This window comes from Coloeus monedula (assembly GCF_965178545.1).
Source record: "Coloeus monedula genome assembly, chromosome: 2".
In the NCBI taxonomy this organism is placed as follows: domain Eukaryota; kingdom Metazoa; phylum Chordata; class Aves; order Passeriformes; family Corvidae; genus Coloeus; species Coloeus monedula.
This window is the reverse complement of record NC_138782.1, coordinates 72550664-72566465: the sequence shown is the minus strand read 5'-3', so window position 1 is coordinate 72566465 and position 15802 is coordinate 72550664. Positions and strand designations below refer to the sequence as shown.

General features: G+C 41.6%; 1 protein-coding gene across 1 annotated transcript in view; it reads right to left on the bottom strand.

Annotated features, from left to right (window-relative positions):
- Positions 1-15802, bottom strand: part of LAMA4 (laminin subunit alpha 4) — a 97546-nt gene that overhangs the window by 48235 nt on the left and 33509 nt on the right. The window contains exons 4-8 of the mRNA XM_082300089.1: positions 12481-12561; positions 7150-7364; positions 3141-3236; positions 1145-1296; positions 892-1002 (exon numbers count right to left, since the gene is read on the bottom strand). Coding sequence (XP_082156215.1) covers positions 892-1002; positions 1145-1296; positions 3141-3236; positions 7150-7364; positions 12481-12561 — 655 coding nt within the window. The remainder of the gene's footprint in view (positions 1-891; positions 1003-1144; positions 1297-3140; positions 3237-7149; positions 7365-12480; positions 12562-15802) is intronic.

Below are 15802 nucleotides of genomic sequence, written 5' to 3'. Positions count from 1 at the left end.
TCATAGCAGTATTCTAGGGTGCAATGAAAGTGTTGTGGGAGTTGAGAGCTGATAACCTTAATTTTATAGCCTGGTGTTTGGATGTGGATGCAACATTTATGATTACAATCGTGTTAAAAATATCTGATATCTAAATATCTGATCCAGCTCCCATCTCTGTGGGTACATGAAAAACCTTTTAAACTGGCAGTTTTGAAATATATTTTGAAATGTCTAATTGGGATTAATTTAATTTTAGGAGAGCATACATATAAAATAGATATAGTAAAAATGTTCTTAAAGTCAATCCGCATTAGTTTAGTGTTGCTTACTTCACTTAATTAGAAATCAAAATGTGAATGAGAAAGGCAGTGTGTCTATCCCAGATCAAACAGATTGTGTAGGGGGTAGGTGGGACCTCAGATCCTGAGGGGAAGCTTTTTGTGACTGGTGACAAACCTCCAACCACACTGTACACACTTTTTAGCTCCTTCCTTTTCTGTGAAGAAGACATGATAAGTCATTCATGCTTTTAATTCAGATTTAAAGTAGAAAGTTAAAAAATAGAGAGTTCTTCCATCTTCCAGGGCACACCCACTCTTGTTTGGTGAACTTAAGGAGTCAGACTAGATGTTAAGAAATGTTTTCTATGAAGAGGGGTCAAACACTGGAATGGGTTTCCTACAGAGGTGATTGATGCCCAATATCAGTCAGAGTTTAAGAGGCATTTGAACAATGTCCTTAATAACGTGCTTTAACTGTTGGTCAGCCCTGAATTGCTCAGACAGCTGGACCAGATGATCATTTTAGGTCCCTTCCAACTGGAATTATTCTATACTCGCCTCTTATGCAAACAGGTGAATATGACAAAGTGCAAACCCTCAGAGCTTTGGCAGAAGGCTGTAAACAAACCTGTTCATCAAGTGTTTCTGCTTCTCTGAGGAGATCATTCATCTCATCTGCAGCATCATCAACCTGGATGGTCCAAAGCACAGCATGGTTCTTTTTTTTGGACATTGCCTCCTGTGTGTGGGGAAAAACAAGTCAAGCATCTGAAAACAAACTCCTTCTCTAGTGAGGGCAGGAATTGAAATTTACAGGAATGGAGTGGAAATTCAAAGATTCAAACTACGTGGGAAAACCAAAACGTCATCAATGTTTGTACCTGGAGATGAGTGGTAGTGAGGTTCAGGTCATTCAAACGCCTCTGAGCTGCAACACCTGTAGAAATGCTCAGTAAAGTGGCTTTGCTTTCATCGATAGCCAGAACTGACAATCGGATGTCATCTGTCAAATCCCAAATACATTTATCGCAGCCTGATAAGAAAATAAGAGAGCATGTTAACAGCAAATATCTTAAATTCATGTAATAGTGCTCTTGTCCCATGATGTTCCCTCTCTTTGTCATTGATGGTTCCTGATGGAACCCATTTTTCTTTCATTCTCCCACTTCCAAGGTCCCACAGTACAGTTATGAAATTTCCAGCTGAGCAGCACCAGATGGGACTGCTCAAAGAGGCTGCCACAGGGATTCTGTAATCAGTTGGGAGAGAGGGAGAGGTATATCCTGGCTATTCCCTAGGCTCTACATGTCTGTGGCCCGAAAGACAACAGATGAGAGTTAAAAAAAACCAACTGCATTTTGTCAGAACCCCAAGCTTGGTATTTAAAATTTAGTGGTATGAAAAATAAGGATGTCCAGCACATGGGCTCTTGGCCGGCTACTTGATTACGAGGGCAACTTCTAAAAACACAGTTATAATGTGCTTGGAAAGTGCTTGTGCTGAACTCTATCCTTACTCCTGCTAGTAATTGCAATGCCACCTGCCACCTTGTTTTTAGTGACACTGGTGCCATCACTAAATGCAAGTGACTTGGGTGAATGTGAAACACAGATTCCTACAGACACTTTTGCTTGATATTTTAGCAGGTCCCAGATGTTTTCCTTCTGGTTGCTCTTCAGGCACATGACCCCTCTTCCTGGGAGTTGGTTTAGAAACCCATGTGTGCTACATGCTCTGCATTATATACGGGTATAAATACACTAACATTTAAAAAATACCTGTGGTACAATAGCTACAACATAGTACTCCTGGAAAGTCCCCAGGCTTCCTATCATTAGAGTATGGGAGACAGTGGGAAAGGAACTGGCTGTTGGATATATGCCAAATTGTCAACAGCAACAATCTGTATGAGATGTTGTGCTGGCTTTGACTGGGGTAGAGTTAATTTTCTGCACAGTTAATTTCAGTGGCTAGTATGTGGCTGTGTTTTGGATTTGTGCTGAACACAGGGTTGATAATGTAGAGATATTTTTTTGTTGCTGAGCAGGGCTTGCACAGAGCCAAGACCCTTTCTGCTTTTTGTACTGCCATGCTGGTGATGAGACTAGGGGTGTGCTGGAAGGTGGGAGGAGACACAGCTGGGACAGGCAACCCCAGCTGATCAAAGGGATATTCCAGACCATGCGACATCATGCTCAGTAAATACACTCGGGGGGAAGAAGGAGGAAGGGGAGGACATTTGGAGCGATGGCATTTGTCTTCCTAAGTAAACATTGTGCGTGGTGGGGTGCTGCTCTGCTGGAGATTGCTGAACACCTGCCTGCCCTTGGGAAGCAGTGAATTAATTCAGTTTTGCTCTGTTTGCGAAAGTGTGTGTGGCTTGTGTGTGCACAAGTTTTCTGGCTTTTACCCTTCTGATTCTCTCCCTGTTTCTGCTGGAGTGAGCAAGCAGCTGCGTGGTACATGGTTGGTGGCTGGGGTTAAACCACAACTAGAGAACAATAAATTATATGCAAGATGTCACAGGTAAAGTTGTGAGGGCAGATTTTAGGGCCAGAATATTGTTTTGCAGGCAGTGTGTCTCAAAGTCTATGGAAGTGGCTTTGGTGAGACTTCCCTACTGCTCTGCAGCTTGTACTGGAACGTGCAGTCTGTGTCACAGAGTTGGAAATATGCCTGTACTCAGACAAGTGTGTGAGAACATGCTTAAGTACTCAGTCAGCAGGACATTGTGTACATTCACACACTTAAGTGCCCTGTGGGACCACGGTCAAACTTCTGAGCCCACTGGAGTACCAAGCTCTTAAGTTAGTATTTGTAAGCTTCTAAATTGAAGAGCAATATTAATTTTTGGTGTTTTCATGATAAAGTTCTTACTGATGGTTGGGCAGTCTGTGTCAGTAGAAACTTCAGGACTGTCTGCGAGGCATTCTCCAGTTTGGCTGTCACACATTCTCCCTCCACAGTTACATGCTGGGGGAAAAGGAAAAGGCATTTGAAAGAAGAATATTAAAAATGTACAACTTCCCCTCCAAAGACTAGTGAAATTATTGTACTTAGGATTATGCGTGGATATTCAAACCAATATCAAGAACTTCTTGGACTGATTTTCCCTTCAATACATAGAAAAAGGTGTTTTTTACCCTGGTCAAATTTGAACGAATGAAATATGAAGTGGAAAAAAAAATGAGAACACCTCTGCTGAAATTACTTGTTCAAAGCCTGGTTACAAGTAGAGTCAGGGAGGCCAGAGTTGCCCAGAAGGGCTATTGTGCATCAGTGTCTAGAGAGGGTGACATTTCATTCATTACATACATTCATTCATGTATTAAGAAAAGTGGGACAACTAAAGTTAATTATTAGCTACAAATCTCTCCACAGCCCTGTGGAATTTATCAGCACTGTGTCAGCCTGTCACTAAAATCAGCTATCAGGGATTGATAGTGGATTCCAGTTGCATCGTCAGCCTGAACATATCAAAAAGTAAATATCTCCTACCACTTACAATGAAGAATAAATGACGTTTTACATTTTTTAAAACTTAAGAAAGCAACATTTTTATTGCCAGCACAAGTGGCTTTTTAAAAAGTCCACTTTTTAATCTAACATCTCTAAACCTCTTTCAAGGTTTAATTGGCTTTTTAAAAGATATCATTTTAAAGATTAAAATATTCTTGGAACACTTCAATACAATAACAAAAGCTCAAGCAGAACATACGAACAGCAGCAATCTGAAATTTATTTTGCTCTTGTGATTCATGGTTTCAGCAGAACCTCATATAACAAAATATTTTATGGCCTTTTTATTGCAGCCTGTTCATTGTTATCTATGAATTGTCCTTGTATTTACATTTCCCATTGCACATTTAAGGATTTGTCAAGTGAAAATTTGTAATACAACTTCAAACACAACATCATGCACTAATGTCAGAATAATTTTGTGTAAGTGGACCAGTGTTAGCAGAACTAATCTGTTTATGTACTAATGTAAGACAGAAATTGGTTATGAATTTTCTGATACAGTTGGTGTTTTGGCCTTATCACAATCTGTGCCTTCCAGTTTTTGGATCTATGATTATTTTAAATTTGTTATTTCTTTTTTTTAAGAAGTGAAAGAAAAGTAGCAGTTGAAAATAGAGATTTCTTTTTACCTGTATCGTGGGGACTAGGCTATCCCCAGGTAGCAAGACTAAAGTTAAAAGCTTAAAATTTTGATGAGATCGGTGTCCAAGAAAATAAAATTGTGTATTCTCATTTAAATGAACACCTGTGAGTTTGTTCCACAAAATCTTACAGCAAATTAATTTCAAAAGCAGTCTGGGCCATTTTTCAACTACTGGTTTAAGAGGTAACACATTTTTAGTAAGGAATTAAGACTTTCAATGTTGCCATGGTTTGCTGGTGGGGAAAGCTTCTAAATTTACCTTTATTTCTGAGGGACATTTGTGGAGAGCTTTGGTGTGTGGCTAAAGGATATGTGGTTAGAAAAAAACAAAATTAAAAGCAGCTGAAGACTACCATTCACAGCTACCCAGGTTTTGTCTTCCGTTCAAAAGAAAAAAAGATTATTTTAGATTGATAGAGCTGTTTGTTCATTTAGTTTTCTTGCCTTTTTTTGTTTTATATACCCTTTGAGGCACTCTGTGGAAACCATGTATGCAGACTGTCTTGATTCTTACACTAGTTTTGTTTCTGTATTTTCAGTTTAAAGAAGATATATGTCTTATTTCAGAATCATTTCTAATTGTTCCACAGAGCCAAACAAAGTATAAGCTTTCCCTGTGAGCTACACAAATAGTTTGAATATCATGGATGTATTGATGTACTGCAATCGACACAGTACTGTCAAGCACAGCACATTGTGGTGCTCAGCAGAAATGAAGATGAAATGAGAAGTGTGTAATTCTCTGAAACATAATACTGCAAAATCAGGATTTGCTAGAGTGAACTCCAAGATTAAATTCACTTCTGAAAAGAGAAAAGCTGTACCTCTCACAACATATTCAAGTGCCCAAGCACTTTCTATTTTTAGCAAAGATCAAACACTGCAAGGAAATCTGCTAACGAAGAGAATTACCACGCTGATTTGAAGTCTGCGTAAACAGCCTGTAGAGAGAAGACCTGTGTACCTCCTTAAGGGTGCCAGCAAAAAACTGTACTGAGGCGATGAAAGTTTGATTTGAGTTTCGAAACTATACGCTCAGAGATGCCTTCCAAAATCGCTTATTGCGTAACCTGCTCAGACACTTGGAATGCCCTGTAACTCTCAGACTTCTGGCAAAGTTACTCTTAGGTGCTTGAAGCTTTTGGCCATGGCCAGGGCTCGATTGCTGCGGTTTGCAGAGTTGAAGTGCTGGGTGTGTTTCTCCTGCCTCATGGAATTCAGGAGCCACAGACTGGGTCCTATCATTCCTTCCTGGAAAACTGCAGTTAAGTCATCTCAGGTGAAGTGAATTAGGCAATGAAGCTCATAAACGAGGTTTCCCTTTTGCAACCTCAAAATCACAGACATGCTGAATTTCATGCATGTCTTGGCTACCTAAATCCAGGCAGGAGGTGAGTTTTGGGGCACACCATTCCCCGCAGCTGATGTCTTTTTAGCTGGTTTTGGCTTTGGCTTTTGGGATCACTGTGCATGAGCACCATCTCTTCCTGTTCAGCATAAATGGAATTCAAGCACGTGATTTAGCAATGTGAGTTACACCCTGGAGATGGATACTCAAATTCTAGCTGTCACCAGAACATAAAACCAGAAAGGACCAGTAGTGGCATCATATGTGGCCCCCTACAAATGAAAATAGCAGCACAAAGGGCACTTGATAACAGAACATCCTCACAGCCTCCATTCTGTGTGACGCAAAACGCTTTATAATAAGGTAGTGAAAAGCAAAGTCCAAGTGTACTGAGAGTTGCAAGAAGGATCAAGACATTGCTAAGTCCTTGAGGCCTGTAGCTCTGTACCTGTAGGTCCTGGAGCACTTCTGAGGGCCAAGTTGAGTGTATGCTTTGACTGTCTTACCTTTGAGTCAGGCTGAGGTAGGAATGATCTGTCTCCCTCCTTTGTGTTCTGGTCCTTGAGGGACCCCTGCCAAAGAGGCTGGGAGGGAGCCCCAGGCCCTTGCTCGGAGCACCTGCATTTTGCCTTTAGCAGTGGCTGTTCCTAAATGCTTTCAAAGAGGATGTAAACTTGTCTCCCAGAGCCAAAGCAAGGAAGAAAGGTATGAGGTCAAAGCCCTGTTTGGATCAAACTACATGTAAATTAGGAGAATAATTATATTAGAGGAGATAAAGCTTTGTGACCCCTCTGTGCAGGAATGTTTTGCTAAGGTGCTCTGGGTAGCACTTTACCAGACCCTGAAAGTACAGTCATCTCTTGTGTGAAAATACAGTAACCAGCATTACACAGGAATTTTAGGAAATGCAGAATATATTACCAGTGTGGAAACTAGCAGAAAGTGAGTGGATATTGGGTTAGGACATGATCCTGTTCCCATAAAACATACTTTCAAGTCTCTAAGCACCATCAGTTTGAATGGTCACAGTGTGGACAACCACAAAGGTGAAGACTCTGCCCAAAGAACTCTTAGGGACTCTTATTTAAAACAAGATTCAGGAGAACACAACAGTGCTCACATTAAACCTGCCCAGGTACTGGAGATGTTGGACTCTGGGGTCTGAGACTTGCTCATGGGACATGGAAAGAGATATTTCCCTGGTGCCTGGGATGATTCAACTGAACAGTCATCCAAATTATCCCATCACCTGCCTCCCAGAGCCACAGGTGTCTGACAACTGGTTCAGGCATCTCTAATTTCTGGGAGATCATCCACAGACCACGCTGTGCTGCCTGTTGCTCAGCTCTGCTTTACAAAGCTGTAGAGAATACCTGTGCAGTTTTTAGCTACTCTGGCGTCCCCATAGTAGCCCGGAGCACATCGTTCGCACTTGAACCCGCTGGTGTGGTGCAGGCAGTTGCGGCACTGGCCGGTCACTTCATCACAGTCTTCAAAAATCAGATTTGGGTCCGAGTTGCCATTGCAGTCACATTTTTTACAAGTGCTTCCAATTAGCAAAGGGTTCCCATAGTAACCAGGGGCGCACCTGAAAGGAAGAGCAACACAGGCAATGACGAGCAATGACATTCCAATCTGCAACACCTTTTTTTCTCTGACCTTATTTATGTTACCAGGAATTGATCACTGTCTGCAGCTTCTAATGGACAGAAAGCTAATTAGGAGCTTTACTCCTACTGAGGCTATTTTGTGCTCTAATCTCAATCTGTACTGTTATATATTTTTCCCTTCTTGAACACCCCTGCTATCTCAAGCACACCAGTCTGCATTAATTTATTTTTTGTGCGTGTCTTTAGCAGTGAAATAATTTGCTCCCTATTGTTTTAAAATCTGTGACAGAATTACTTTGGCAGCAAGGCAGCTCTACAGTGTTTATTTTGGTCTCTTTCAGCTCTGTATCTCACCAACTATATTGTGTTATATAGGAAACTGGGGTAAGAGACTGCATTTCAGGATGCTGAAACTCAGAGGAAGTCCGGGCCTTATTTCTATTATAAATGTACATAAAAAGTACTGACCAGGAAAGGTTTATAGAAATACTTCTGTGGTGAGGTATTGGGGTGGTTTCTGGTTTTTGCAAATAGAATAGGGCCTGAACCAGACTCTGTTTTTCAGATCTGTTTGATGTTAGCCTGTTGGATGAGGGTAAAAGGCTGAGAGTGGTCACCAGGAAGGGAGGATTCCTCTCTTGGTTTGCATCAGGAGAGAGGGAGGTGGGTACCAAGCACCACAGCGAAGGCCTGAAATGGGTCCAAATTTCTTATCATGTCTTGTCATTTCTGGGAAGCATTTCAGCTGAGAACTTTCTACATCTTACATTGAGAGAGATGTTGATACTATAGTGGTTTTTCAGAGTACAGACACACTGGTGATGTGTAACATTCCTGGCTGATCAGTGGCCCTAAGCTAAGAGGTAGTAATAGATTTGGTTATTTGGAAAGAAAGTGTCTCAGTTAAAGATGTTTCTGCTGATATCAGGGAATGTGCTTAATCCTACAAGCAAGGGGAGCTTTTGCAAAACAACCATTAAGACAAGGAGATTTGGTACTGGGGTGGGCATGGAGCGCTAATGAAAGTGAATCCTTGAGCGAGGGATTTTCTGGAGGAGTTGGCATCTGGAGCAGCAAGGAGCAGTGTCTGATGGACTGGAGGGATCACCTGGTAGGACAGGGGCAACCCACACTGTTCACAGTGTCACTGTGTGGTGGCAGGAGGGCCCATGAAGCAGAAGTCTGGAGCGCAGAGATCAGGGGACTCATACCCCAAAACTGGAAATGAAGAATTCCTGCCAGCAGGGGAATAACTGGCTGGTGTAACAATTGCTGGCTGAAGGAATTGGAGGATGGAATAGTTGCTGCGATGATTTAGGTAAGGAGTATTTATTATAGTTCATTCTGGTTTGTCACCACGTTGTCCTTGTCTCCCATCCAAATTCCTGTTTAAGATGCTGTTTTTTATGTCTGTTGTTGGTAAGCAGGGAAGGTGAGCACTCAGGCAGTTCAGATTAATTTTCCCAGATTCTAGCTGGATACCTAAACCATGGTCTGTTGTCTTCTACAATCTGAACACAGACAAATGCAGGTTCTGCCATGTCTGAGCCATGAAAATGTAGGGGATCTGATAAAAGCTTTGAGTTTTGATCTGTTCCTACATTTTCTGTTTTATATATTTTTTTTCATACAGAGAGTAATTTCCTCAACAGTGCTTTGTTCATGTTCCAGTCCTGAATCCTCACAGTAGAAACACATAAAATTTTAAGCATCTTAATATAAACCACTTGGCTGCCTCAAATACTGCTTTTGTCAATGACAAACACTCTTTTTGTCTCTTTGCAGCATTGCCAGAGTCTTTGATGCAGATTTTATCATTTGAGTGACCCAGATGTAAAGAATTAAAGTGTGACCGGGAGTTCTGTGCAACCCTTGAAGATCTGTGAATGCAACACTGAATGCATTTATGTCATTTATGATTATGATTTGGTGGAATCATTCCCCATTCCCATGGGAGTTAGAGCAGGCAGTGATGGGTAAAGCTACTTTTCAGTCATGCCAGAAGTCTTGCTGTGGTTTTCTAAGATTTCAGTTTATTGTTTTTCTGTAGTGAGGTATTTTCCAAATGATCATCTAATGTGGCCACCAAGTTCACAGAGGCCACTGAGTAGGGCTGGGGTCAGACCAGCCTTTTGCTCAGTGTTGCCCACATCTACCAACAACAGCGTGCTACCCCCACCAGGCCTGCAATATCTGTCCTGTCTCATCAGGACAAGGCCACTTCTTTCCCTTCTTTTCTGAAATATACTGTTCAGTTCACTTGCCAGGAATGTAGAGGACATTTCCTCGCACCCCCTCAGGTATTTTGTAAGTGCTGCTTTTTATGGCCATCTGAGGCACCAGAACAGGTTGCCCAGAGAAGCTGTGGATGCCTCATCCCTGAAAGTGTTCAAGGCCAGGCTGGGTGGAGCTCTGAGCAACCTGGTCTAGTAGAAGGTGTCCCTGCCATGGCAGGGGGTTGGAACTAGATAATCTTTAAGGTCCCTCCCAACCCAAACTATTCAATGACTCCATGACTCACTTTTATTAGCCATAACTTCTCATCTGGAGCAGCTGTTTAAAGCAAAAAGAAACTTTTGGAGCTGAAAATAAATGTGTTACCTTCACTTTCCCCTTCCCTTTGCCTCTCAGTGTATCTCATAGTGCTGAGGCACTTAACTTGTTTTGAATACTGGATAGAATGTGAGAAGAGCAGAGGCCACTGGCTGGAAATATACTGCTCCATCTCTGCACTTTATGGCCTGAAAAAGTTAAGAGGTCTGCAGTAAATGTCTTTTCCTATATTGTATCAATAAATGACCCTTTTTGGCTAAAAAGGAATACTTCCTCTCCCATAATAAAACTGCAAAGTTATCTTTATTTCATTTTGCAGCCCTAGCATCTTCCTGTAACTATCAGTGAGTAAGAAATTCCTCTTAACTTCCTCTTCTCTGGCAATGCCAAAAGAACCTTTTCCATCTATTTGCTTTGGACTCTAAAGTGTCATTTGTTCGGTTATCTTTTTTTAACAGTTATGCATTAACAAAACCTGGATTTCATCAGTTACCACCCTGATGCTTTACTCCTGAAGTCCAGGAGAAAAACGATTAATTCCTAAATTTCACTTTGGGAAGCTGGTTTTCTCAGTTCCTTGCAAGGGCCTCTGTGATTTCACGCCACCTTTTGCTGGCAAACATGAAGTGGATAGGTTTGTGCCAAGCCCCCAGAGCAGCGCAAGAAAGCCTCCTACACAAATGCCAGGGGAAATGGAGCAGATTGCCTCCTGGTGAGCTGCTCTGGAGATCCTACATGCTGCCTGAGGAGCGGTGTCCTGCAGCTCACTGCACTGCAGTGCCTGTCACCGAGTGCTGTGGAGTGCTGGGAGGGAGAGCAGGGAGCAGGATGCAGCCTTCCTCTTCCTGTCCCTGGGGACACGAGTTGTTCTTTGGGCTTCGGGAAGGGCCTGGGGCAATGACCCTTCTCTCTCAGGATCCCGTGCCAGCAAGCTGATGGCACAACAGCTGCAGTGGGAGAAGGGAGTGGTGATAGTGCCCAATAGCACAGTGTGCCAAGTAGAGACTCGCTCTTTGGTGAGTGGGCAGGGACAAGCAATTCATCATCCAGCTTTGAAACACTTTTTGACTTTTCTGATACAAATGGGAGTAGGACCAGGAGCCTACCAGAAGGCAAGTCCTGTTTGTCGCTGCTTGCAGCTTACCCCAGCAATTAGCCGAAGTTTTACTGTGGTGATGAGGACAGGCTGATTTCTTTCTGTAGCTTTTTCTGCACAGCTTTGCCTTCCTTGAGACATGCACTGTGTCAGGCTGGGTAGTGGCCATTAGAAAACAAAGCTGATGCTATTTTCTGCTGTTTCTATGCTGCTGCTACCCATTTCTTGGGATTTGTGTTGCTTGTAGTCTGGGTTGACATTTTAATAACCATTAAGAAACCTCAACGACCTTTTAATTGTCTGCATTATCCTTTGTGTATAAACCTGACATTTTGAAAGAACAAAAGAATACAGTCGTGGGCCTGTAAACAAGGGTGGGTTTTTATTTTTGTGCCATCTGCTTTCACTGTTGCTGTCATCATTTTAGTGATGTGGAGGTAATTGATGTTTTTGCATGATCTGTAAGGGGAAAAGCCTTTACTCATTGTTCATCTTACCTTTTCATATTGATTCCTCTTTGCATCTTAAGCATCCTTTTTTTCCCTTCTCTGACTGTTACATTAAGTATCATTTGAATTCAAGGCTTGCCCATTAATGACAGTTGACTAAAGACTTAAACACTTCAGGGGCTTTAAGGGAAAACAAAAGGAGATGTTCAGGAAGCCGTTGTCTGAGCCATCCCATATCCCTCAGTCTTTGTGTGAGAGGTTTTTAATTCATTGGCTGTTCAAGAACAATTTCTGAATTATAATCAGGTCCCTGACATTCATTGAAACATAATCCATATGTGTTCATAACAAGTAAGACAGCATCTTACAGCACATGAAGTTATATTTCTGCTGTATAGTTCCATTTATTTGTATTCTTTGTTATTCAGAGAATATTTACTGGAAATTCTTTATGGACATAAGGGAAAGTTGAAAAGCAACACTGGCCTATGGTTGTTTGCTCGACTTTATTGAATTATGCCTGTGAAGTGTATTTAAAATGTAACTAAAAAAAAGCTGCATCCGCTTTAAGAATTTGACTTGATAGTGGATTTTCTCCTTTGCTTTTGTAAAAGTTATTTGGTAGAAACCTGCTACATATTTTAGAGGGGTGAATTGCAAGAGGCATTGACATGGTGGATATTTTTCACTTCAGCTGTTGTTTCTGATTTGCATTTTATAGTATTAAATTGCATTCCTTTTAGGAAGATTGCCACACGAAGGTAGACAAAGTGCAAGAACTAGATCAAAATACATCATATGTAAATGTCTGTCATATGCTGACATGCACAGCAAATTTTAGTGCTTTTCAGTAGGAACTGAATGAGATCATTCAACAGACATGATTCTACCTGATGAAAACAATGCATAAGATTTCTGCCCAATATGGGAAAATTCTCTGAAAAAATTCTGGACTTCTATATTGCTGACCAACAAGTCATCCCATGAGTTTCTTACCTTTCACAGTTGGGTCCTGCATAGTTTTCCTTGCAGACACAACGCACACTTCCACTTTTTCTGTAACAGGAGACTGCAAAGCTGGAATTTTATTAGGATGAATAGTTAGAATACCAGGCAATGACAAACACTTGGGAATGTTTCTTTGTTACAGTATGGACATTTGTTGTCAATGTGAACTCTGGCTCTTGGTTATTCATAGCTGAATAGGTGTTAAGCTATTTGTGTAATTTACATTATACCCCTTCTTTAGTCTTTAAATTAGTTTAGGAAGCACTAATTAGTGTATAGCACTATGGAGCCGTATAAATACAGATGTATATGTATGAAAGTTCTTGTCTTGCAGTGCAGATCAGACACATCTGCAGGTTTTGATACACACACTTTAGCTAAGGAACTTATGATAAATATGTGTGTCACATGAACCTAATTCCTTCCTGTCTATTATCCCAAGGGGTAAAATATTGTTTGTGAAGGACACTGCAATGAGCACTTCAGGAACTGAGATTCTGGAATGGATGCAGCAGTTTCCTATGCAAGTCCTATAGTTTTCCTCAAATTCCAATCTTGAAGTTCTTAGTGGTGAAAACTGACCTCAGTAATGCTCTCAGTAACTGAGTAACCGAGGCTGCTCTACCATCTTTTCCAAGTAAGCTGGAAAGAGTCTGTGGCCTCTTCTGAGACCAACATGCCAAGTATGCTGATTGCAGTAATGGCTTGGGCTGTAATTTCTACTGCCATGATTCTAAATCATGGATTCCTTTGTTTTCTTATGTTTTCAGGATTTAACAAATGCTTAACTAAATATGAGACCCAAGGAACAGCAGTGGCCAGATGTGGAAATTGCAAATTTTATATGCATTTCAAACACAGTGATGGACATGGCTTAAATACATTTGCAGGAAGAAAGAGATATGGTCTAAGATGTTTCTAGTTAGTTTGCAACATGTGTGAATAAATTTCTGCCAGCACTAGAATGCAACCAGAGTAGAGAGTGGCAGCAGTTTCCAGCTGCAGGCCCTTGGTTGCTAAAGCACAGCTCCTGAGCTGTACGGTGCTGGACAGCTGTGGCTGGGTTGCATCCATTTCACACAGGCCAAAAGACTCAGAGCAATGGGAAAGTGCAGGATCCATGCTTGTTCCAGGAACAAACAACATTGAAAGGTGACGAGAATTCCCGCATAATTTCAGTTCCTGCCAGCATTTCTCAATTGGTTGGACAACCAGAGACAAAAAAAGCTGTCTGGATATTTGCTGTTTCAAAACATTTCATATAACCAGAGAGAACATAAAATGAGATTCTTCTCACAGAATTTACAAATTAACTTCTGTGTGACTTTTACAAGAACATGTTGAGAAAGTCATAATAGTTTGGCAGGCTTCCTCTTCTTTCACAAAGTGTAATTCCTTCACGTAGTTGCAAAAACCGCATTGTGGATTTAAGTTATAAAGTAAGACTAAAATCTTCCTCGTGTTTTATACTTTTTGTGAACTTCTAGAGGGAAAAAAAGGCTTTATAATTCCCTTGGGTTTGAAAAGAAACAACATCTGCTGGACTGTGAAACAACCTCCATCCTCCTTTTTTTTTTATTCCAAAGAGATGACATTATACTTTATGTGTAATGTCCAAAAGTTACTCCAGAAGTTCCCAGGATAGAAGATAGGAAGATAGTCTGCTAAGAAAATCTAGAGACACTGCTGAATTCCTGGAAAAAATATCTATCTGATGAGTCTGTCTGTTCACAGATTTGGTATTCTATTTCCGAAGTAAGACAGAGTACAAAACAACATCCTTTGGATGTTCTTTTTTAAAGCCATTTAATGCTTCTCTGCTTCTGGTAGAGTTATTATTTTGCCTTACTCTTTATATGTAGTAGGATTAATGCAGGAAAATTGAAAAAAAACCCCCAACTAATAAAGAGCATTTTTTCTTTGAATTTAGTTAAGATTTAGTAAAGCTTAATGTTGCTCAATTATTTTTTGCCTGTTCCAGCCCCAGCTGAAGACTGTTTCAGTGGTCAGGTCTCTCTCATGCAAGAAGCTGAACAGGCAATTTCTGCATGTTATTTAAATAGTGGTATGAGGCAAATTGGGATGGAATGTTCCTTTAATTATTACCTTCAGGACTTTTCTGATGGAAAACCAAAGAAGTGAAGTGGATTTTTACTGAGATATTTTCAAAGGGGGGACAACGTCATAGAACATAGAATATCCTGAGATGGAAGGGTCCCCTGAGGCTCATCAAGTCCAAGCCATGTATTGCTGCTAATGTTGAGGCATTTGCATTCAGGCTCCTTGCAACTTTTTTTCTCCCTTCCCAATCCTATGCTGCTGAGTTTTGGGTTTGGGATTTCCTTCTCTCTAGTGGTCTGGAATAGCAGAGACATAATGTCTCTAGCTAAGGAGTGTGTTGAAACGGGGCCTCGGCTTCCATCTCCCATAGCACTGGCAAAGAAAGGCTGTAGCCCAAGTCCCTGCAGGTCCCACTGCACTGAGCCGTGCTCAGTGGCCTGGTGGACCAGCCAGCTCCCAGCTCTCAGGGAGCACTGCTGCAGAGCCTGTTGGGCTGCAGGATGAGGCAGGGTCTGGGTGAATGCAGACCCAGTCACACTGTGTCAAATTGAGCTGTAGGGAGCACAGACCAGACCTTGCCTGACCGACCTTGCTTGGCAGAGCTTGAGGCTCATGCACTAGTGCCTCGGGCATGTGCAGCCCAGGCTGTGGCTCAGAGAACAGCTTCTTACACCAAAGTGGCTGCTTTGTGCCCAACAGGTTAAAAAAACCAGTTTGCTAAGGAAAAAAAACCCTCCTGATTGTTGTATTTCTACTTTTTCAAGCATCACAGATGCTACTGAAACTGGAAGAAATAGTCTGCTTCATCTGAGAGCTTGCTCACTCCTAAGCCTTTCTACATGTGAGCAAAACCAGGTTCTTCCGCTGTCTCTGAAGGATTTTCTCTGTAATCCAGGCAGAGCTGAAGCTTTTCAACAATAGCTGTTCTTCACCCCATGGCCCTTCTCACATGTCTGCAGCTCACTGCAAAAGCCAAGAAGGAATATGTGGGAATTTGTCCAGGGTGATTTTGTTCCTTTGCCAGTTTGAGCCCTGAGCAGATGAGCAAAACACAGCTCATTCCACCTTAAGGTTGTGTGAGTAATCCTATAGCAACAGCAAACAAATACAGTAGGGACAAAATTCCCTTTGCTATGAAGTCCTGCTGAAAGCAGAATGGGAAACAACAAGAGAGGAATATCTAGCTCCCTGAAAAATAGCTTCAGCCTGTTGGCAACTACTTACTATCATCTGCCTGTGGTGGGATTTG